The sequence below is a fragment of the Penicillium subrubescens genome (assembly GCF_028828155.1).
Source record: "Penicillium subrubescens strain IBT 31985 chromosome Unknown utg000001l_segment0_segment0, whole genome shotgun sequence".
NCBI classification, from domain to species: domain Eukaryota; kingdom Fungi; phylum Ascomycota; class Eurotiomycetes; order Eurotiales; family Aspergillaceae; genus Penicillium; species Penicillium subrubescens.
The window spans coordinates 2,448,831-2,470,878 of NW_026643151.1; the positions used below are offsets into that span (position 1 = coordinate 2,448,831).

At 49.5% G+C, this 22,048-nt stretch overlaps 9 protein-coding genes across 9 annotated transcripts; 5 read left to right on the forward strand and 4 right to left on the reverse strand.

Moving 5' to 3' along the window:
• Window positions 1-76: 76 nt before the first annotated feature.
• N7473_000816 (uncharacterized protein) lies at window positions 77-613 on the reverse strand. The gene is made up of 2 exons (XM_057146756.1): window positions 494-613; window positions 77-437 (listed from the first exon to the last, which is right to left on the reverse strand). Exons 1-2 carry the CDS (start codon window positions 556-558, stop codon window positions 188-190), a joined length of 315 nt encoding a protein of 104 aa, XP_057014642.1. The 5' UTR covers window positions 559-613; the 3' UTR covers window positions 77-187.
• Window positions 614-993: 380 nt separating this feature from the next.
• On the forward strand, window positions 994-2,359 carry N7473_000817 (Zn(II)2Cys6 transcription factor domain-containing protein; the record flags this gene model as incomplete). The annotated part of the gene is made up of 2 exons (XM_057146757.1): window positions 994-1,164; window positions 1,226-2,359. The coding sequence occupies 2 exons, from the start codon at window positions 994-996 to the stop codon at window positions 2,357-2,359; spliced, it is 1,305 nt and encodes a 434-aa protein (XP_057014643.1).
• A 676-nt stretch (window positions 2,360-3,035) lies between these two features.
• On the forward strand, window positions 3,036-3,842 carry N7473_000818 (uncharacterized protein; the record flags this gene model as incomplete). Its single annotated transcript, XM_057146758.1, has 2 exons — window positions 3,036-3,307; window positions 3,371-3,842. The coding sequence occupies 2 exons, from the start codon at window positions 3,036-3,038 to the stop codon at window positions 3,840-3,842; spliced, it is 744 nt and encodes a 247-aa protein (XP_057014644.1).
• A 719-nt stretch (window positions 3,843-4,561) lies between these two features.
• On the forward strand, window positions 4,562-9,687 carry N7473_000819 (P-loop containing nucleoside triphosphate hydrolase protein; the record flags this gene model as incomplete). Its single annotated transcript, XM_057146759.1, has 15 exons — window positions 4,562-4,786; window positions 4,840-5,368; window positions 5,428-5,654; window positions 5,720-5,999; window positions 6,059-6,292; window positions 6,348-7,066; window positions 7,122-7,284; window positions 7,335-7,673; window positions 7,727-7,850; window positions 7,904-7,975; window positions 8,031-8,081; window positions 8,147-8,833; window positions 8,887-8,970; window positions 9,024-9,398; window positions 9,459-9,687. The coding sequence occupies 15 exons, from the start codon at window positions 4,562-4,564 to the stop codon at window positions 9,685-9,687; spliced, it is 4,338 nt and encodes a 1,445-aa protein (XP_057014645.1).
• Window positions 9,688-9,886: 199 nt separating this feature from the next.
• N7473_000820 (NADP-dependent oxidoreductase) lies at window positions 9,887-10,903 on the reverse strand (the record flags this gene model as incomplete). Its single annotated transcript, XM_057146760.1, has 1 exon — window positions 9,887-10,903. The coding sequence occupies one exon, from the start codon at window positions 10,901-10,903 to the stop codon at window positions 9,887-9,889; it is 1,017 nt and encodes a 338-aa protein (XP_057014646.1).
• A 392-nt stretch (window positions 10,904-11,295) lies between these two features.
• On the reverse strand, window positions 11,296-14,230 carry N7473_000821 (beta-glucosidase; the record flags this gene model as incomplete). Its single annotated transcript, XM_057146761.1, has 7 exons — window positions 11,296-11,529; window positions 11,590-12,132; window positions 12,173-13,650; window positions 13,707-13,759; window positions 13,832-13,876; window positions 13,939-14,078; window positions 14,171-14,230. 7 exons carry the CDS (start codon window positions 14,228-14,230, stop codon window positions 11,296-11,298), a joined length of 2,553 nt encoding a protein of 850 aa, XP_057014647.1.
• Window positions 14,231-17,616: 3,386 nt separating this feature from the next.
• On the forward strand, window positions 17,617-19,002 carry N7473_000822 (arsenic resistance protein; the record flags this gene model as incomplete). Its single annotated transcript, XM_057146762.1, has 4 exons — window positions 17,617-17,899; window positions 17,999-18,141; window positions 18,201-18,287; window positions 18,358-19,002. The coding sequence occupies 4 exons, from the start codon at window positions 17,617-17,619 to the stop codon at window positions 19,000-19,002; spliced, it is 1,158 nt and encodes a 385-aa protein (XP_057014648.1).
• A 64-nt stretch (window positions 19,003-19,066) lies between these two features.
• N7473_000823 (uncharacterized protein) lies at window positions 19,067-20,122 on the reverse strand (the record flags this gene model as incomplete). Its single annotated transcript, XM_057146763.1, has 2 exons — window positions 19,067-20,029; window positions 20,099-20,122. 2 exons carry the CDS (start codon window positions 20,120-20,122, stop codon window positions 19,067-19,069), a joined length of 987 nt encoding a protein of 328 aa, XP_057014649.1.
• A 930-nt stretch (window positions 20,123-21,052) lies between these two features.
• On the forward strand, window positions 21,053-21,911 carry N7473_000824 (uncharacterized protein; the record flags this gene model as incomplete). The annotated part of the gene is made up of 4 exons (XM_057146764.1): window positions 21,053-21,427; window positions 21,486-21,600; window positions 21,654-21,735; window positions 21,800-21,911. The coding sequence occupies 4 exons, from the start codon at window positions 21,053-21,055 to the stop codon at window positions 21,909-21,911; spliced, it is 684 nt and encodes a 227-aa protein (XP_057014650.1).
• Window positions 21,912-22,048: the final 137 nt, after the last annotated feature.

The window sequence follows — 22,048 nt, forward strand, 5'->3', positions numbered from 1 at the left end:
AAGGTTCAATCCAACTGTATAGTCTTTTTGATTGATTGCATGGAACAAAAAAGGAGTATAAACTAAAATATGAAAAGCCGCTCCCTTTAACGCCCTCCATCAAAATCAGAAATCCACACTCCAAATCCACCGAATATGATAAAGGTGAACCTTCTCATGCACAATTTCACCGAACTTCGTGACATACTCATAGCTTCTTTCCAGAATAGTATTCTTGTGCAGATCCAGCCTGGTGATACGGAGGAGGAGACTGGTTGATTGGGTTTTCAAAGCCTCTTTGGTTGTCTCGGATATTGTGGGCGTTGTGATTCCCGTGGTGATATTGAGGTTGGGAAGAATGATGGTACATCTGGTTTTCTTGCATGTTGCCTTGTTGAGGCTGGTTTTGAGACTGGTTTGTGCGCCTTTGCTTTTTATCTTCGTGGTCATTCACGGCCCTTTGCATACTGTGTTAGCAGAGTTGACTCTGTACATCGATCATCAAAAAGCTTACTTCGACGCAGCCTTAATAAGGGCGTAGCCACCAGCTAGAGTCAACCCGGTCTTGATGAGGCCCATAATGGTGTGCTTTTAGTTTGAAAGACTCGGGTTGTTGGTGAGAAGAATGACAAATCTGATGCACTGAAACTCGTTCTGGGCGTAGTATACCACCAGTATTTATATTCAACGAGCCGGTGACATATGACAATGTATTATGTTGCTACCTATTGAAACGGACGAGGATACTTCCTGATACATTTTTAGGTCTCAAATGGCTTACTCGTCAACCTGATGGCAAGGCTTAGACCCGCCCCACCCGCTAAGCATACTGTGATGGGGCTTAACCTCGCTACTGTCCAATCAAATAGCCAGTTAGGTTTGCGCTATACCCAAAACTATGCAACAACCCGAAAGCGACAGAAAACTCGTTGTGGGGACCACAGCCTTGCGCCTCCTTTAGAAATAATACTGCTCGGGCTGACACCTCAATGTCATGTCGAGTTGATCTTCTTCATGTCCAGACCGCGTTCTTCCCGAACCCGACCTCATCCTCAATGCGATACCGAGTGTCTCCAGGAGTTTTTCTTCAAGGCCAGACTAGCTTGTGCGCATAATCCGATGCCTCGTCTTAGCCATCGCAAGTCTACAACTGGCTGCCTTAGATGTAAAGCACGAAAGGTTAAGGTGAGAGAAGCCAATTTGGCCATTCTAGGTTGCTTGGATACGTATGCTCACCCTCTATTAGTGTGATGAGAGGCGACCAAAATGCAGCCATTGCTCTCGCCATAATATATCGTGTGAATATCCTTCTCTCGTTACACGCATATACAGCCCCGGTCAGCCAAGAACCGGATCAACAAACGCAAGTCAGACACATCATGGGAGACCACGGCCGAGTCTACCTTCCCCGGAATTTGGAGGCAGGCGTGTCCTCGAGCTGCGCATCATGCACCATTGGATCACTGCAACTGCAGACACAATGAGCTCCGCTCAATTAACACCTGTTCGCGAGATGTGGAGCGTCTCGGTTCCCGAAATGGCATTCGAGTATGAGCCACTTCTTCACACTTTACTCGCCCTTGGCGCGGAACATCGTGCGACATTGCTTCCAGGCGAAGCACTCTCCCTGCGACCTGTATATCATGGGTACATTGACTCAGCTCTCAAAGGGCATCGGCCTGTGACGGCACGACTTGACGGCAATATAAGCGAATCGGTCTGTCTGAATGCTGTCTTGATATCTTTGTACACCCTATTTTTGCGGTCAGAAGGCACTCCGAAGCCGTATGAGCCCCCGCTTCTATGGTTATCAATGGCACGTGGCATCAGAACAGTCGTTAAGGCTGTTTATCACCAATTAATGGCGTCGGGTTCACGCTTATGCCCCTTATTTGTTGCACAGCCGACACTGTGGCAACAGGAACCAAGCGACTCTGATGAAAGCTCTGCTAAGGCCTTCCATTATCTTTTGGAATACCGCAAAGAGGAGATGACAGACACAGTTGGGAATGCTTATTGCGGTGCTGTAGATTATCTTGGGAGCTTATATTCTTCTGTCCAAGGTAAACAACCGGAATTCGTCATCCGTAAGATTTTCAACGGGTTCCCACCTGTTGTTCCCAAGCTCTTTCTTGATTTTGTCGTCGAGAAACGACCGCGAGCTCTTGCAATCCTCGCACATCTGTTTGCTCTGGCTAAGAGTGTGGATAATATCTGGTGGCTACGTGGAATTCCAGAACAAGAGGTGCGAGGTATCGACAGTATAATGCCTGCTGATTGGAAATGGGCTTTGTCGTGGCCTCTCGCGATTATCTCAAATCCTGCGAATGAAGCATCGTCTTTTTTGACTATGCGGAGCGTTATCGATACATTGTCTTAACATGATACCCAGAAATGTATTGTTTTTATATGCTTTTAAATGTGCCATTGCTCTAGGACAGAAGATTTAAATTTTTCCCAAAGAAACAAGTAACATGTTTATTTGTGGACTTGCATCGGCTGTTAATGTTAAGCGGCTAGACACTTGGGAGATCGCCACGCGCGTTCTCACCAGATTATAGCTTATTAAAACCCAAGTAATAGGTATTTTTAAGGGCTGAAGTATTTGACCTATGCTTGGTTCTGGACCATTCAGGTACCATAGACCAGTAAAACGTGTCACTGAGTGAAACTAAGTTAACGACGGCTGATGCAGAGCCCCATCGCCCTGGGACGCTAAATCTCGGTTTCGGCTCGAGCCCCAACTCTGGTTAACTCCCTGGCCGAGAAGCTCTGTAAGAACTTCTCCAACCAAATTTTTTCGAAGCAGAAGGCTGACCCCCAAAATCCATGACTACGCTGATCCTCGCTTTCGGCATCAAGTTTACAGGCCCTGAATAAATTTCACTGCGTGGAGCATGTATTCATCATGAGAGTTAAAAAACTTATAAAGCTTGACCAGTCCATGATTTCAAAATTTTTATTCAAATTCGATATTCTACACATCTTCCCCATCTCATAGTAATTTACTTCTCATAACTACTTACCCTCCCTTACATACCCAACCACGATTAGCCATGACGACCTCAACGGAGGGCCTTGAGCTAGCTCAGTTAGCATTCTACGCTATTGCTTCTCTTCCCGCCCTTTACTGCTTAATTACACACGGAAAGAATGGCATAATTGGATGGCTATATGTCTTTGCAATGTGTGGCCTACGTCTAGTAGGAAATGGGATGGCATACCACGCACTTTCCACAACTGGCGAGCCCAGTACATCCGCTTCGATTATCAACGGGATTGGTCTTTCGCCACTACTACTGGCAGCGCTTGGAATTCTTCATGAAGCGTAAGGGTTAATCCCATCTCACTACTAGATTCTGAAAGCTAATGAAAGCTAATTCTAAATCAGCAATCACTCGATTCAGTCGGCACTTCCTGCGTTTCTTGGTCGGTTTGGCCTGCTGATTCCCCATATGGTCATTGCTGGAGGAATCGGTCTTGCTGCTGCCAGCGGCAAAAATCCTCATCTCTTGGAAGTAGGACTCATTATCTTCGCCACTGGCTGGCTCATCGTTCTCGGGCTGGTGACACTCTCGGCCCGAGCAAATGCCCGACACCGCCGTCTCGGCCCCGAGAAGAACCTCCTCTTGGCTATCGAGATTGCTATGCCTCTTATTGGAGTACGCGTACTTTACGCGATCGTGATCGCTTTCAAATATCAAAATTCGTCTAGTGGAGGCCTAGCAGCGAAGGTTATCTTAGGCACTGTTCCAGAATTTCTGACCATGATCAGCTATCTGTCAGCTGGTCTGGTTACTCGAAATTTGGCTCGCGACTGTTTAGAGAAGGGGCCGCAGCCAGCTTACAATACTTCAGTATAAGGCCAGCCTTGTTCTCGGAATTTCTTTTTCTGTTACTATCGCTCTGAACTTTATTTCCATTTTTGATCTTTTGTACATTTAGCTGTCTTGACGGATTTTACAAAGTGTGATCGTATCATGTCTTGTCTGAAAGTAGTTAGATCTAGGCTTTTTACTCATCAATGATTAAACTATGAACTATATCTTCCAGGGTTCCCGGATGTCTCACTAGTTTGGTTAGAAATCTAGGAGGTGGAGTCATTCTAGATTGCATTGCCTTTTGAGTCATTATTGCTCATCTCTTGTGCAGAGTGGGTGGCCTAAACCACGTTCAGCTTGCCCCTTTCGGAAATCTCATCGAAAAAACACAAGTGAGTCAGTAAGTAGCCCATTATCTGTCTAAGGAACTAGAAAGTTTCATAGGATATACTGTATTTCTTGTCAGATCTTACGAGTGATTCACTTTGAAAAGGAAAAAGGCAAACGAGAATGCGGCTCTCTTGCATGCTGGAAATATGAGTAAGACCAACAGCGGTCGGGCTCCAACCCTGGAAGCCCGGATGATCGTCGCGCGGAAGACCGGTTGTTAGCCTTAGACCCATCAGCCCTGGGAACCGGACCCACTTCCCCAAGGCATCAGCAATCACCACCGAACTGCTATTTGTGAGGAACTCCTGGATCATTCATACTTATACAACGCCTGTCTCGACCATAGGTGATGCCATCAATTAATGCTCGCCATGTTTGACCCCCCTCTACCATGCACTGTGGCCGATGAGGACGTATTCGGTCCATTCGTCAACGCCTCGTGCCACCATGGATTTGACTTTACCCTGCGTTTTGAAGAAACGATCTTGACAATCCTTCCACTATCAATTCTTCTTCTTTCAGGTGTATTACGCATTCGGAGCCTTAGTTGCGCCTCCGATAAGGTCAATCGATCATGGCTTTACGCGGCAAAGGAGGTTTGACTTGCCTTGATCGTCCTGTACACAGCTCTCACTGACCGACGAATCAGACGGCCTTGGCCATACAAATAGCTCTCCAACTCATCCTCCTGGCTCTCTGGAGCAAGCCTTCAATTCCCAGTACGAGAATGACTATTCCAACCGCTGTTGCGAGCTTAGCTGCTTCCATACTCTTGGTCTACCTGTCTCACCTGGAGCATCTTCGTTCCTTGCGCCCATCAACAGTCATATGCCTCTTTGTAGGGTCGACTCTAATCTTTGATCTTGCTCGCGTTCGAACACTCAATTTTATGCCCAACAACCGCCCGGTGACAATTTTGTTTGCCGTAGGCTGGCTTGGTAAGGCGATTATTCTTGTGCTTGAGTCTACGGAAAAGCGATCACTGTTGAAGAAACCCTACGAGGGCTGCTCACTAGAGTCAACTGCTAGCACTTTCAACCGTGCTCTTCTTTGGTGGCTAAATGGACTGCTTTGGAAGGGGTCTAAAACTACTCTCACGGTGGACAGCCTTCCGGCACTAGACGATGGTCTCAAGACAGCTTCAAATCCAGAGGAGCTAATCGAGAAATGGAACGAAGGTAATTTCCTCTCACGCACAGAGAAACTTATATTCATTCAAGTCTGACTTTGATTCTAGCTGATAAGTATCGACCCAATGCATTGCTTTGGACCTTGGTTTCGCATTACATGTGGGATATCATGGAGGCTGTTTTGCCTCGACTCGCATTCCTTGGCTTGAGCTTCGCCCAACCATTTTTGGTCGAGCGAGTGCTGGGCTTTATGACAGAACCCGAACATGTCAACTCGACGAACTACGCTCGTGGTCTTGTTGCGGCCTATGCATTGGTCTACATCGGCCTTGCCGTATGTGGTTCTATTCATCTACACCTTTTCACCATCGCTGACATCATTCACCCCGGTAATAATAGACATCATTTACCGTATACCAGCACAAAACATGCCGTCTCGTTACCATGGTTAGGGGAAGCTTGATCACCCTCATCTTCAACAAGACACTCGTTATGAGTACCTCGGCTGTGACCGATGCCAGTGCAGTCACTTTGATGAGTACCGATATTGAGCGTATTGGGAGCGGCATCAGACAGATCCCCGATCTCTACTCCAGTCCTATTGAAGTTGGTCTGGCGCTGTGGCTGCTGGCCCGACTGCTCAATCTTGCAACTGTCGCCTCCACACTAGTTGTCATCAGTACGTATTGCCTAGCACAAATACGATCAACAAGCATTTATACTAATCACCCTGGCTAGTCTGTCTCATTATTGGAATCCCACTGGCGATTGCATCTGGTAAGGCTCAGGGAACATGGCTTGAAGCTGTGGAGGAACGTGTTGCAGTGACCTCAAAGGTTCTTGGGGTCATGAAAAGTATCAAAATGACAGGTCTCACGGAGGTCATCTCAAACAACATCCGCGGGTTGCGGTCGCAAGAGATTAAAGCATCGTTTACTTTCCGGCTATACACCTGTCTTATCATCACCTTCTGTCAGTACAACCCCAGTCTTCCCACGACCTATTTACTAATTTAGGTTACACACAGCTTTCGCTTCTTCGGCACTTGCGCCTGTCTTTGGCTTTGGTGTTTATATTATCATGGCTCAAGCACAGGATTCGGGCACGCTGACAAACAGTATGGCATTCTCAGCCTTGACTCTCTTCTTCCTCCTTGATCAGCCGATGATCTCTTTTGTCGACGCATCAGAAGACATTATGGCAGTCGTCAATTGCTTCCAGAGAATTCAAAAGCACTTACTCGACACTGAGCGTCAAGACTGTCGCGTGACTCACGGCCCCGAGACTCCGAGATTGATCGATGTCGACCCGGTTGAATGGCAAGATGATTATGGATTATCCTGTGCCGTTGCGCGGGATTTGTCTGCCGCATGGTCGGTCGACGACGAGCCAGTACTTAACAAGTTGAACTTTGAGATTACAACTGGCCTCATCACCATGATCGTGGGCCCCGTCGGCTGCGGAAAGTCAACATTGCTGAGGGTTTTACTTGGGGAGGTCCCAGAAGTTTCAGGAACCATCTCCACCACCTTCAAGAACGCCGCTTATTGCAGCCAGTCGCCGTGGATTATCTTTGGAACAGTCCGACAAAATATTGTTGGTGCATCTCAATGGGATCAAAAATGGTATGATACCGTCATCCAGGCATGTTCCCTTCAGGCGGACCTTCAGCAACTGCCAAGTGGAGATCAAACCAAAGTCGGTGTTCGTGGGTCTCGATTGAGTGGTGGTCAGCAAATGCGGGTGGTAAGCTTGAAACATTTTGAGACAGACTAAGGACTTGAGCTGAATTTTGCTGTAGGCTTTGGCGCGAGCTCTCTACTCTAGAGAGCCTGTTCTCGTACTTGACGATGTACTGACCGGTCTTGATCGAGAAACTGAAAGAGCAATCCTAGAGGTGGTTTTCTCATCGGAGGGTCTGATCAGGAAGAACGGGCAAACGGTCATTCTAGCGACGAACTCAGGTTTGATGTCCACGGCCTTATATTATACCATCTTACTTATATACTCCTAGCTCACCATCTTCCCTATGCCGATTTTGTTATCTCTCTAAATGAGAGTGGCCATGTTATCGAGCTAGACACATACGAGGCTCTCGTAGCCAGGGACGGCTACGTCAGCATGCTTACTAGCAAAGCCTCCACCGTGGTCACTACTAGAGCGCCCGACTTAGTCCTCGATGATGAGACGTTACAAGGCCTTAATCTCGAAAAAGACGATGACATTGACAGCACTAGCCGCAGCACGAGCGACTTGACGGTGTATCTGTATTACTTCCAAGCCATCGGATGGCCCCTTATGGCTGTATTCTTTGCGTGTGCCTGTTTGTTCACCTTTGGAATTATATTTCCACGTAAGTGAAAATCTCGGTTTTCAAGAAATTACGCATCACTGACCGTGTTTCAGAAATTTGGTTGCAATGGTGGACTGTCGCGAACGAGACGAGGCCAAATGAGAATATTGGTTATTGGCTGGGCGTCTATGGTGCTATGGGCTTCCTGATACTCTTCTCTGCGTTCATTGCAAATTGGTATGTGGAAAACAATCCCGATATCTGCTGGGGTCCAAGCTAATTGTCCACAGGGTCTTTAGCATGATCATCGTGCCGAAAACTGCCCGCCATTTCCACGAAATTCTTCTGGGAACAACTATGAGGTAATTCATGACTTGAAATACAGAGATTCGATCCTGACTCACTAATTTTGCCCAGTGCAACCACTTCATTCGTCACTTCAACTGATATCGGAACCACCACAAACAGGTTTGTTCTTCATCCCATCTCCTTTCTTTCTTCAAAGCCTAATGCTAACATGGCTTCCTACCCAGATTCAGCCAAGACTTGGAATTAATCGATGAAGAACTTCCCGAGGCATTTGAGCTTACAGTCTATGCAGTTCTTGCCTTTCTCACCGAGGGCTTCTTAGTTTTTGTCGGGTCATCATACGTGACATCAGCAGTGCTGCCATTTGTCGTCATTGTGGTTTATTTCGTGGGCACATACTACGTCCGCACATCTCGTCAAGTCCGCTTACTAGATATCGAAGCCAAAGCGCCGCTTTTTTCTCAATTCCTAGAAGCGATGAGCGGTCTTCCGAGCATTCGCGCCTATGGATGGTCCGAACATTATCAACGCCAAGAACAGATTGCTCTGGAGGCTTCTCAAAGACCTTTCTACACGCTTTACTGCATTCAGCGCTGGTTGAGCGTTGTACTTGATCTGGTCATTGCAGGGATCTCCGTCGTTGTGGTTGCGATTGCACTCTCTATGAAAGGAAGTCCCTCGTTGAATCTGCTTGGCATTGCGCTGTTTAATATCGTTGGTTTCAGTGGGACCCTACAAACCTTGGTTATCGAGTGGATTGATCTAGAAACTTCCATTGGGGCTGTTTCTCGAATCCGTTCATATGTGCAAGAAGCTAAGACTGAGGACCTCGATACTGAGATTGAGGTTGTTCCAACATTTTGGCCAGAGAAGGGCAATGTCCAGATTTCTGGAGTATCGGCTTCATATGAGTATGTTTCGAGATTGTTGAGGGTGATATGTTTTTTTTCTAACTCTTCTCCAGTTCATCTTCAGAGCCCGTTCTTCAAGGTATTGATCTTACCATCCACGCTGGCGAAAAGATTGCCCTGTGCGGCAGAACTGGCAGGTTCGTTCCCCACAAAACTTACCTTTTGGTGTTAAGTGTTGACTTTGCTGCAGTGGTAAATCGTCGCTCATTTCAACAATTTTGCGACTTCTCGATCTTAATAACGGTTCAATACACATTGACGGGGTAGACATCTCTCGAGTATCTCGCTCTCATGTACGCTCTCGCCTCAACACAATTCCGCAGCAGGCTTTCTTCCTCCACGGGACCATTCGACTTAACGCCAACCCCGAAGGAAATGCACCCGATGATGTGATTATCGAAGCGCTCCGAGCGGTGAATCTATGGTCATATCTTGATTCCAAAGGAGGCTTAGACGCAGACATGTCTGAGGACATTCTTTCCCACGGCCAGCAGCAGCTTTTCTGTCTGGCGCGAGCTCTATGCAAACCCAGTACTATTCTCATCATGGATGAGGCCACGAGCAGGTAAGAAGCCTCTACATATCCTTCATCAATTGACCTTCTCCCTAACCTGACGATGTCTAGTGTGGACTCGGAGACCGACACTCTCATGCAGAACATTATTCGCACGCATTTCAAAGATCAGACTATCATTGCCATTGCCCACAAGTTAGACACCATTCTAGACTACGACAAAATTGCATTCATGGATCACGGCCGGATTGTTGAATTTGATACACCAAAGTCGCTCTTGTTACGGGAGGGATCTGCGTTTAAAGCCATGTTTGATACATTTCGCCGTCGACCCGAGTGATGGCATGACGGTTGAAGATGGATAGATAGTTTGTTTGCATTCTTTTTTTTTTCTTTTTCCTTTTCAAAATGTCTTTTTCGGTTCTTTTCTGTTGTTCGTCATTTCAGCGAGGCCTATTTCAGCGATTTCATACATTTTCATATCTTATTTTATTTCTGTTCATATACCTATCCCAGCCTTAGACTTCTACTCTAGAGCATCATAAAGTAAGAATAACCTTCCCCCTCCCCGTAAACCTCCCATTCGCAAAATCATAAGCCTCCCTCACCTTCTCAATAGGATAAACCCCCGCCACAAACGCCTTCAACTCCCCCCGATCCACCAACTCCGCCAACGCATGCAAAGACCGAGTACTCCCCCTTACAATAAAAAACAAACCCTTAACCCCATCCCTACCAACCCCTCTCTTCCCATGCTCCTCCACAAAATTGAAACTCCCCGAATCCACCGAAATAAGCGACCCTCCCTCTTTAACATACCTCCAGCATCGAGCCAACGTCTCCCCACCAACGGTATCAACAATGATATCAAAGCGATTCTTGACATCTTCAAGCGCCGAATATTCAATAACCTCATGAGCACCGATCTCTTGCAAAAACTCCCCATTCCGAGCGTTCGAGCTACTCGCCGCGATGACCCGTAAACCGGTGGTAGCAGCTAACTGCACCAGATAAATACCCACACCTCCAGCAGCACCAGTGATCAACACCTCCTTCTTCTCGTTCTCCTTTTGGGCCTCGACATCACCCTCTTCCAGCAAAGATAAACCCGCATGGTCGAAAAGCGCCTCGAGCGCCGTCATCCCACTAAGCGGCAAAGCCGCCGCACCCTCCCACTCAATGCCTTTCGGCTTCAATGCAATCTCACTCTCCAACACAATCGCATACTCAGCCCAAGTAGAAGGACGATCCGCATGAACCATACCGAACACTTCATCGCCGATCTTAAAAGTAGACTCCTCCCCGCTGAGGAAGATCTCGACGACTGTACCGGCAAAGTCGTTGCCGGGGATGATGTAGGGGTGAGCGTAGGTCTCAGGCCATGTGAGCATGTCGCGGATGATGGTTGTTGCTTTTATGCGGATGAGGAGTTCGCCTGGTTTTGTTGGGTGTGGGATGGGGATGTTGTCGAGGTGTAGGGATGTTGAGGGGGCGGGATTGGAGGGGGAGTAGGGTGGTGTGGGGGGTTGCGCCGGGTGGACGCGGATTGCTTGCATTTTGATTGATGAGAGGAGATATTTGGAGATTGAGGGTTCAAAGTAGGATATAAAGATGTTGGATGTGCTTGGATGGAGGTGTTTTATGTAGTTCTGCAAAGTGTGGGGAAGATCAATTGGGTTGATCACACCATTGCGGCTCGATCCGCCCGACAAGGACCCTTGCCACAGTCTTGCTTACGCTACTCTTTGTCAACATTTCCATACAGGTGCTTCAGAATAATAATAATATGTCTGATTCGGAGTCTCGTTATTAGGCAAGCAACTTGCCAATGTAAACTATGTGCAAAATGCAATATGAACGGTCATTCAAAGACCTCAAGGAAGTCGGAACCTCCACCGAATTTCCAACCAAAAAGAAATTTACCTGGTGTAGCAGGGATGTGGTCCAATTACTGCACGGTAGGCAAGTCGGCCGAGAGAGGCAGCTTGCGTGACGAGTTGCCAACGTACACCTTCTTCTGGGCGCTGGAGATAACCCAGTTCTGCGAAGGCACGTCCCAGTTGGACAGATCACGGCGGTTCAGAGTCGTGGTCCACTGGATCTGCTGGCCGGGGGCGATGGAGACACGGTCGAAGGCACGGAGGACTCTGACAGGGTCGTCTTCGCCGCCAAGGGAGACGTACTAAAGAAAAAAGGTTAGAATAGATCTTTCTTTCCGTTTCCAAATATGGTAAATACTCACAAGTTGGGGAACCTCGTCACCAGCGACGGTGCCGGCGTTGGTGATAGTGGCAGTGACCTGAATGAGATCCTCGAACAGGCCCGCGTTGCCACCCGAAGGACCACTGGCTGGCAGGAGCTCCTGGGGGGTGCCGGTAGTAGCTCCCTCGGGGATGTAGTCCTTCGCATCCATGCCGTAATCAGGGTCGGCAGCCGACTCCTTGAGGTTGGTCGAGTTCAACCAGGGGTAGAGGTACTGGCGCACACGGTTGATACCGCTGGGGAAGAGATTGTCCGAGGCCTTCTCAGACTTGCCGAGGACGGGGGCATGCTTGGTCTTGCCAGTGGTTGCCTCGTACTTGTCGGCATTCAGGACCTTGACCTCAAGGTCGGAGAACTCGAACTTGGTGTAGCTCAGGCCGAAACCGAACTCGAAAATTGGCTCCACATCATCCTTGTCGAAGCGGCGGTAGTCAATCAAGTTACCCTCGTTGAAGTCATCCTGAGGAGCGCCGTTGCCGTTGTTGGCCTCGGTCAGGATGGCAGCGCCGTAGTCCTTGCGCTCCTTGCCCCAGGTGAAGGGGGGTCTTGCCACCGGGGTTGACGCGGCCGTAGAGGACATCAACCAAGCTGCGACCACTCTCTTGGCCCGGAAGACCCGCCCAGAGGATAGCAGTGATGTTCTCATTATCGTACCAGTCCCCAACCAGGACAGAGCCCGGAGTGTGCATGATCACAATGGTATTGTTGCATTTAGCAGTGGCGGTCTTGATGACCTCCTCTCCGTTCTGCCACAGAGTCATGTTCTTGCGGTCACCCATGTTGCCATCAACGCTGATGTAGCCCTCGCCAGAGTCGGCATTGACGAAGACCAGGGTAACACTGGCGGTAGAAGCAACGGCGGCCATCTGGTCAAGAGCTCCGTTATCAGTGACAGCAAAGACATTGGTCTGGCCGTTGCCGTAGTTCAGAACCTCGTTCTGGATGGCCTGCTCGGGGGTGATCAGGTAGGGGAAGTTGGCTGTTCCACTGCCCCAGCCCATTGCCAGAGTACCGTTATCACAGCCCCGATCACTGCAGCCGTTCGCGCCATAGGCATTAGAGCCAGCGTCCTCTCCCAGAATAGCAATCAGGCGCTCCTGATGAGTCAGGGGCAGAGCACCAGGCTTGTTCTTGAGCAAGACAGTGCTGTCCGATCCAATCTTGCGGATAACATTGGCGTGATCGCGTTGAACGTTGACACGGTAGTTCAGCTTCACGTAATTCTCGCTCACAATGTTGTGTTCGTAACCATACTCATCACGAGTCCAGGAGCTGAAGTTGGGAGGAGTACGGACACGATCACGACCAACCTTGTAGTAGGCGGCCATAATACGAACGGCCATATCGTCCAGACGCCACTCGGGAATAGTGCTGTTGAGCACCGAGACAGTCAAGTTGGTACCCCAGAACGAGTAAGGGCTGCCTAGAACAACATCACCAGGCATGGACATATCCAAACCAGCGAGAGCATCACCGACACCACTGTGGTGCGCACCCCAGTCACTCATGACAAAGCCCTGGAAACCAAGCTCGCCCTTGAGCAGCTTGTTCAGGGTGTAGCTGTTGGAGCAACCGTAGCTGTTGTTGATCTGGTTATACGAGCACATAACAGAACCAACACCGGCACGAACCGAGTCCACAAAGGGCCAGAGGTACAGTTCGTGCATGGTCTTGTCATCAATGTTCGAGCTAACACTCTCGGTGATGTTGTACCCATATCCCTGGGCCTCACCGGCCTGGCGGAAGTGCTCCTGCTCGTTGCCGATAAAGTGCTTGGCGCAAGCAATGACACCAGCATCTTGAATACCCTTGATGGTCTCAGCCATCATCACACCAGTCAGAACGGGATCTGGTGCGAATCCCTCCCAGCCACGACCACCATCGGGATACTTGCCCAGGGGCCCTGCGACGGGTCCAAGCTGAACATCAACACCCTTGTCACGGTGCTCCTCACCCATTGCGACACCACGCTGGTAGGCAAGTCGCTTGTCCCAGGTAGCAGCCACATTGACACCAGCCGGGAAGCCCGAGTTATAGTCGGCTGTAGAGAACAGATTAGTTTATTCTGATATAGATAATTGAGAAGGATCGCCGTACCATTACGAACACCGAGGGGAGAATCTTGCATGCACATTCCCCACATTCCAAGTCTATTTCAGCGTCACCCGTCAGTCACATTGCTCTTTCTCATCTCAAATGTATAATCCATTTCGCCAGCTTACCTGGGGATACCACCGGTCTCACCGACACAGTGTTCTTGCTCCCATCTGCATAGCATGTTAGTGCCAACCCGATCCCATGCGCAGTCTTGTTTCTGTAAACTACATACCCAGCACCAGTTGTGAGATTGACCTTCTCCGCCAGAGTCAAGTTGGAGACAAAGTCAACAGCCCGCCTATAGGCCTCGGCCCACTCGCCTTCGCCGGTCGCCCATGGAGATGGGTAGTAGGGAGGGGAATATGCGAGGTCCTGTAGCAAAAATGGTACAATTAGCCCCTGCTGAAACGAAAATGAAGCTATCGGCTGTCGCAAGATATACTCCAAGTGTATGCATGACAAACCTTAGCACTGGCGACCGTGGCGGCCGTGAGGACGGTGGCTTCCAGCCACCCGACCTTCATGATTGCTAGGGGTGTGAAAGCTTATCCGGGCTAATTCAGGGACTCGGGATGTACCGAGGAAGCTGAACTGCGCAGCGGAAGTAGAAAGAGGTGAGGTGAAGTGGAAGGGGTGTACACTGTCACAACCTACAGATGGCGGGGAGGGGGGATGCTTGAATTTAAAACAATGTTTACCTCCAGCTCCAGGGATGTTGGTGCATGTCGTAATTTCCCTGTGAAATCTCAGGGACTAAAAAACTAAATGGGTGGGAGCAGGAGGCAAACAGGAAGTGTGGAGAAACAGAGAAACAGTAAGGATCGACGGGTTACTAGAAGGTACGGAAGTAATAGTGTGGTATTGATGCAGGAAGGGACATTACCAGTCAGGTACACGATAAAAACAAATCATAAGAGCTAGTGAATACAGTACTGTAGTTGAGATCTATTTATTTCAAGGTCTTTGGTTTTCTTCTTTCTGGATCTTACGTATCATCACTTAAGGTTGTGGCTGGAACGCGAGGGGGAAGTTCTAGAGTCGAGTAAAGTAATAATTCTGTCGACATATCAAGAGGAACCAGCCATACTACAGTACCAACCTCCAGATCGTTTCTCTGATATAGTTCTAGAAAATCTGCAAGTTCTCAGACCTTGTTATCCTTACCAACAAATGTGGTACTTCATGAAATGCATACACCTTGTCCCGAGTCTGCCGAACACCGCAACCGCCTAAACTTCGGGCGACATCTCCATTGCTACCCTGCCACTCCCACTATTCCCACTATTCCCACTCCTGTCGCTCTGTCCACTCGCTCTCGTTCCCTTTCTCCGCTAATTCTCCGCGCCAACGTCCAGCTGGCAGCTACCCCCAGCTTCGTGGCTCTCAACAGTTCTATAGTCTATAGTGGGTAAGCTGACCACCACATTGACTACCGACTTGTTACCCCCGCACTCCCTCCGCATCCCTGTGTTCAGGCATGGATCTATACTGTGACAACACAGCAGGGATCCTCATTACCTATCGATCACGGTCAAGGTGTCATGATCACGGTTTACTGCCATAGCATTTCAACAGCACCCCAGTTCACCAAGCGGAATTTCAGAACCCCGTCAACTCCCCCAAGATAATTCCCCGCTCGTCCTTCCCGATGGGGAAACTCCTACGGGGTTTTATGGGCTTGGGTTCCGCCATTCCGCTTGGCTTGAGGAGTTTTCAGTGTCCATATCTAGCCTGTTCTGGCTTGTGGTGGGAACAATAATAATAATGTTGGATGCGTGGCGCACTTGTTCCCACATGGCTTATGCTTGTGTCTCCTGAGCTCAACTGGCTCAATCCACATCCACTGATCCAGACGGTGGGTCGGGCTTGGCTTTCGTGTTTTTACTTTGACGAAAGCAACATCAACAATGTCAACAAACTTCCTAAACTAGGTTGATATTAATGGTCACCAAGTTTACTTCCAGGACGTGGCCATCTCGACCTCGCAGGCTTGGGAGTCTTTCCATGTTGATTGTTATGATGCGATGGCGCAGCCATCCGCGTCGCCAAGCGGCTACCGTGGAGACCGGGAGGTCGGGGGGACGCCCCAAAAGTGCGGGGCTCCAGGCTTCTCAGATGCCGACTGCAGAAATCCTGGACTTTGTGGAGTCCCCATCATCATGCGCGGTTTTTCTTCGGCTTGGTCAACGTAATGAGGGGATCTAGTTTTCCTCTAGCTCACCAACTAACCTCTACTAGCTAGTCTAGCTTTGTTAGTGAGTTGACTAGGGTAGTCGATTCCTACTCTTCTTGGCCGAAGAAGAGCCATTCTCATCTTTTGTTAGTGTTTTCAACGTCCATGGAAAAGTCTGGATCAGATCTGCATATCGCAATGATCCCTTTGAATTTCCCTGATCGGCTCGATCGGACACCGTGCCGTGTCGAACAAGGACCGAAAAGTTCCACTCAGTCGGCCCAGGGCGCCAGATGCCTTTGCGTATGTCATTTTACTACCGAGATGGCCTGCCGTAACATCCATGACTGATGCGCGATTCGGGTTCTGGACACCGGCCCAGGGGCTTCCCCCACGCTACGCCCCGGCATCGGCCTGCGATTTTGATACACCAGACAGCCCGCCCAATCGGCTTCCTCGACACAGCAGACTTGTCGGCATTTGATGATGTTAGCAGACACTATCTCCGGATTTAAAAACTTCCCCGTTATACTCCGGATTGCCCTGTCATTAGTGTCATGCTTACGATACGAATGCGAAGAATGGACTGCCTCTATTCTTCCCGTCGGCACGGAGCGCAGGCCCACTCCGGTACACAACTTGTTCCTCCGACGAGAGTGGGGAAAGCTGTCCACTGTGTACAGTGCGCATTTTCATGGACTTCGCGGATATACGGAGTACACTAGGTACCATTAGGCTATATTTGCCTAGATTCGCGAGTCTGGGGACGAGGGTTGGACGAAATTGCGTTGAGCCGGCGTGTATGTCGTTCCAATCGGCATTTATCGAGGCCGAGAGTACCCCGAGAAGAAGACTGTAGTGGCATCGTATGACGATGCCGATTATATTGTTCAACTGGGCATCAGGCTGATCTCTGCCCAATTTTCTATGTGCCAAGCTCTCAGCAACATGCAAGCTACTGTAGCTGACCATTTTCACGGCTAATCGTCGGTAAAACACTTGTTTTGTTGAACAACTTCATCTGCCATTGTCTCTATGACGGAGGCTCTGTAGAGGGGGAAGATATCCTTGCTTACAGGGTACTCTTCGAAATATCTATTTGGTTGAGATTTCGGTCATAAATCGTCGGTGTTGCTTGGTGTTTCTTATACCCAACATCGATCATTGTATTCTTTTAAAACTCGCTGTTCCCCTTCTAGTGCCATGCACAGTTTTCTCAATATTCAATAATCGACTCTGGTTTGTACGCTCCGCGGACGCAAATTTTGACAAACTAAAGGTCAAGATTCATGTCTAAAACAGCTTCCAAGGTCTATATCATTCACACCTACTGCAAGTAGATTTGGTCGGCCAATGAACTTCTTCCCTGTCCTCTTTATTCAATTATCTCGGAGGAGCGTGTGAGAACACAATCTCACATGATCCAAGTTTTCTAGAATGACCAATTCCTTCTCTATTCGCTAAACCACGAATTCCATGTTCTTATCGATTCTGCGTCCGTGCTATCGCTCCACGCTTTGCTATCTTGAGTACGGAGTAGTTTCCCACGTATAGATATCAAGCTAGGTAGCAATCACGTGTTCGAAACATCCCGTTCCAAGATGTCACCCATGGACGCTGATTGGCCCAAAACCAAAACTATTCAGACAGCTGCAAACGCAGCAATGGCGAATATGGCCAAAAACTCATGAACACACTCCCTTTACATTCTTCAAAAGCCTCTCCAGAGTATTGGGAATGACCGATTTAGAAGCCAACAAGGCTTCAAGCCTGGGAAACGACCATCTCCCCGAGCACAAGGTCAGCGAGAATGGCACCGAACTCTGTGGCTCGAATGCTGCTTGTCAGGAGGACAAGGACCAGCACAGGTCGGCTTTTCACCAGCTTGGACTCCTGGATCGGTTCCTGGCTATTTGGATCTTTCTTGCTATGGCTATAGGTATTATATTGGGAAACTTCGTGCCGAGTACAGGGCCTGCGTTGCAGAGGGGGAAATTCGTTGGAGTGTCCGTGCCCATTGGTGAGTTTGCTTTTTTCTTCTTGTTTGTTTCGTGATGGGATCGAGCAAGGATCTAGCTCGAGACTTTTCCAGGTTTCTGATATCAAAGCGTTTTTTTAGCTGTCGGGCTACTGGTTATGATGTACCCTATCTTGTGCAAAGTACGATATGAAACGCTGCACCGGACGCTTCGACAGAAGGCATTGTGGGTCCAGATTGGGTTCAGTCTTGTTGTCAATTGGATCGTCGCCCCTTTTTTCATGGCATGTTTCTTGATAAAATGGTGTGGCTCGGCCTAGAAGTGGTACTAATGGATAAATAGTTGGCGCTGGCATGGGCATTCTTGCCGGATGAGAAGGGATTGAGAGAGGGGCTGATCTTGGTAGGAATTGCACGATGCATTGCCATGGTACGTTGTATATTTCTATGAAACCGAAAATATCTTCTTGTGATGTCTAGCTAACAAAAGAAAATAACAGGTGCTCATTTGGACAGGTCTTGCGGGTGGAGATAATGAGTATTGCGCCATTCTAGTCGCCATCAATTCCGTCCTGCAGATGGTGCTGTTTGCACCGCTTGCCATATTCTTCATCAATGTCATCAGTGACGACGATATTGATCTGGAGTATTCACTAGCTGCGAAGAGCGTGGGTGTCTTCCTCGGCATACCACTCGGCGCAGCGATAGTGACGCGATTCGGGCTACGCAATCTGATCGGAGGGAAATGGTATGAGAAGAAGTTCCTTGTGTGGATCAGCCCGTTGTCTCTCATTGGGTTGCTCTTCACAATCATCGTCTTGTTCGCGTCGCAGGGTCGACAGGTCGTTCATCAGATTGTTTCTGTGGTTCGAGTGGCGGCGCCTCTGGTAGTATACTTTGCAGTGATCTTCCTGGCAACCCTGATGATAACCCGGCGCTTTGGCTTTGGATACGAGCTGTCCTGCACGCAGAGCTTCACGGCAGCGAGCAACAACTTCGAGCTGGCAATCGCAGTGGCAATCGCTACTTTTGGAGTCAATAGCGATCAAGCATTGGCGGCCACTGTCGGTCCCCTCGTTGAGGTCCCTGTGTTGTTGGGGTTGGTGTATGCCGTCAAGTGGTATGGCAAGCGGAAGAGTTGGTAGTGCAGCGGATAGCAGTCGTGATCAAACCTTTAATAGTAATGAACTTTATTCTGGCGAGAACAGATCAGATGCTGTTGCTGATCTCGTCCAAAACTTGGAACAAAACTTGGTTCTCGACTCGGCAGCCATCTCCTCTAGTCCCGGCTTTAAATCCAGCCCAGAGTCTCCGTCGGATTTCCTCGATATCGATGCCGATTATATTGTATTGATTGATCAATTCTTCTGCCATACCACAAAGAGTCGTGTTGAGTAAATCGCCATCACCTTCGGGCATCGCGTCGCCTGGTGAGCAATCACAAAGAGAAGGATTTGTGCGTTTCGACTGCGTCGATGGTTGTTGCTGCGGATCTTGCGACGGCAGTTGTGGGAGCTGTTCGAAAGACGGTTGCAGAGGCTGCTGCGGAAGCTGTGGCTCTTCTGCTTCAACTTTCATGGCTCCAGGTTCGACTTTCATGGGCGTGCAGCTGTTTGGTGCACAGCTACTCGGCGCGCAAGTTGTGGGCGCGCAGGCTGTAGGTACGCAACCTGTGGGCGCGCAAGTGGTCGACGCAGGAGCAATCGGAGCACAAGCAGTGGGAGCGTAAATTATTGGCGTGTAGGAGGTTGGTGTACCGCCGCTCTCCCTCGGGGTTGAGCCATCAGTTGCTGTGCTACATACGCTCGAGGCGCTTGCCCGCGCTGAGCTTGAACGTGGATTAGTCTCGGAAGACGGTGACGACAATACAGGCAGCTCTGCCGGTCGCTGCATCGCAGGAATCGCGACTTTCCGATTCACTGCGGTGCCTTGATCGGCTAGCTGCAGGTATTGTTGAACCAGCTCCGCCGAGATTCCAAGAGACCCTAGTAACGTTCTCAGGTGGCGGTTCTCCGCTTCGAGTTTCTGGCTGGCCAGCCGGTGCTGGATATCCTTCTGCTGGGCATCATTCTTGAAAGTCGCCAGTCGCTGCTCTAGTTCCCGGACATACTCCTGCTTTCGCGCTCGACTCTTCCGCTGGTTCTCGCGAACACGCGCCAGGCGCTCGATGTTCTTCATAGAGTCAGGCATCAGCATTCTGGATTATATTGGCAGGCTGACAGTCCTGGCTGGCCAACGCACCTTCTGGCTATCACCCGCATCCATCGTACGCCAGTTCTAGGAGGGAATACTCTGCTTCAAGCCTTGAGGCGTTCGCTATAATCGAATCGCGGCGTCACCATTCCCTTGTCTCCTGAGTTTCGAACCCTATTTCGTGGTGGCTTGTACGTCACGTGTTTTTGGCACGTTTTCTGCCTGATGTATCTGGTATCCGGTTAGTGGCGACAGACCGGGCAACAGTGGACTTGCTGACCAAACAATTGTCTAACTCTATTCTCATCTAGAACAGTCCTTTTCCAAGGTCAATATTCCTCGGATCGCACATTTAGTACTTCAGATATGTCCCCTTCAAGCCAATCTCCGATCTTTCAGATTAGCGGTGGTCTGCGCAGGGTCACCACGCAAGGGGAGGCAAAAGGGGAAGTTGCCCCGATTGGTAGACTCTCCATACCGAACAAAGCACGAGCCTTCTCTGGGGTAAGGAAGTCATGGTCTCTCCAACAGCTGGACCCTTGAAGCGGGGAATAGCAGTATTACATTCATCACATCAATCTATCAGACCCCCATCTGGCTCAGTAATTATGGTTTATTCTCAAGGCCTGGTTGAAAGGCAAATCTTCGCCCAAAACGTGCTACTCGCACTGCATGTTGACCCGCAAACGAACTCTTCGAGTACTCCAACGACGTCACTGCCCGTCAGTCGAGGCGAAACCCTATGAAACTGTGGGAAACTCTGGCAAAGCGCTGGGATCGCCAGGCATGCGACCCCCGGTATTCTCTCCAGGCGCTAATTCCGACCAGCAGTGCTTTTTCTGGTTTCCATCCTCCTCCGCCCTAATTGTGAAGCTTCATTCCTGCACCTTCCCTCTGATGCGGTACCGGTCTTGGTCCAGCTCCCACTGTTCATTGATCGCGCGATAATTTCTTCCACCCTTGCGACTCTGCTCTCATTCTCGCGAACCACTCTAGCCTGTCATGGTCTCCACGCGACATCATCCCCGCGACTTCCCCTCGCCAGAGAAAGCTGCCAAAGAGCTCGTCAAGTCGTCGCCTGCGCCAACCACCAACGGCACTGCGCACAAATGGGTTCATACCCCCTCTGCAGCGCTAACGATCTGGCTTGTTGTCTCGGTGCCTTTGGTCATATGGGATGCGGGCTATGTACTCTTGCGACCGCATAGTATGCCCGGGGGTCGCTTGCACTCGCCTATCTGGACCCCCTACGCGCTATACGGAACCGTCGACTACATTTATGGTTGGCCCGCATACAATGCGCGTAATGGTTTCACTGCCGCGCAGACCGTGATGAACGTAGTCGAGACCCTGGGTTACTTGTATTACCTGTGGATTGTATACCGACACGGGGCCACGGTCGTCAGTGGTCGCAGCGGAAAGAAGCTCAAAAAAGGGGTTCGTCTGGCTTCTGGCTGGAGAGAAGGTAGTTGCTGGACGGACTGGCGCAATTGCGCTCCTGGTTGCTTTCACCGCGTCGGTGATGACTTTGAGCAAGACTTTGCTTTACTGTAAGTCGCTTGTCATTCCCCTATCAGGCCGTTGGTGGTATTGACTTTGATAGGGCTGAATGAGTTCTTCTCGGGCTTTGATAACATCGGCCACAACGATGCTGCCTCTCTTATCTTCCTATGGATCATTCCGAAGTAAGTTTCCACGATCTAAGCCCCCAAACCTCTCACAGCTCGATCTAACAATGATTTCGTCTAGCGGTCTCTGGATTGTTTTTCCTGCCTACAGTATGATCATTCTCGGTGATGAGATCCTAAATTCCTTGGAGCAGGTTCCACCACGCCGGCCAGGTCGTCCAAAGTCCTCATAAGCTGGTGGTGCCAAGGATGGACTGCAAGGAAGACTGGGTGCGCAGCTCTAAGATCAGTTGAGCGACATCTTCTGATACTGTCCGATGCCCCAGGCTAACTCCTCTTTGAAAACCAAAGTGTCCAGGGCCTGTGTCCC

Excerpts from the sequence above, each read along its gene's own strand:
- N7473_000816 (XM_057146756.1), bottom strand. The coding sequence starts at position 558 with ATGGGCCTCATCAAGACCGGGTTGACTCTAGCTGGTGGCTACGCCCTT. Across the intron at positions 438-493 it reads CTTATTAAGGCTGCGTCGAA|GGCCGTGAATGACCACGAAG; the intron begins GTAAGCTTTTTG and ends CAGTATGCAAAG.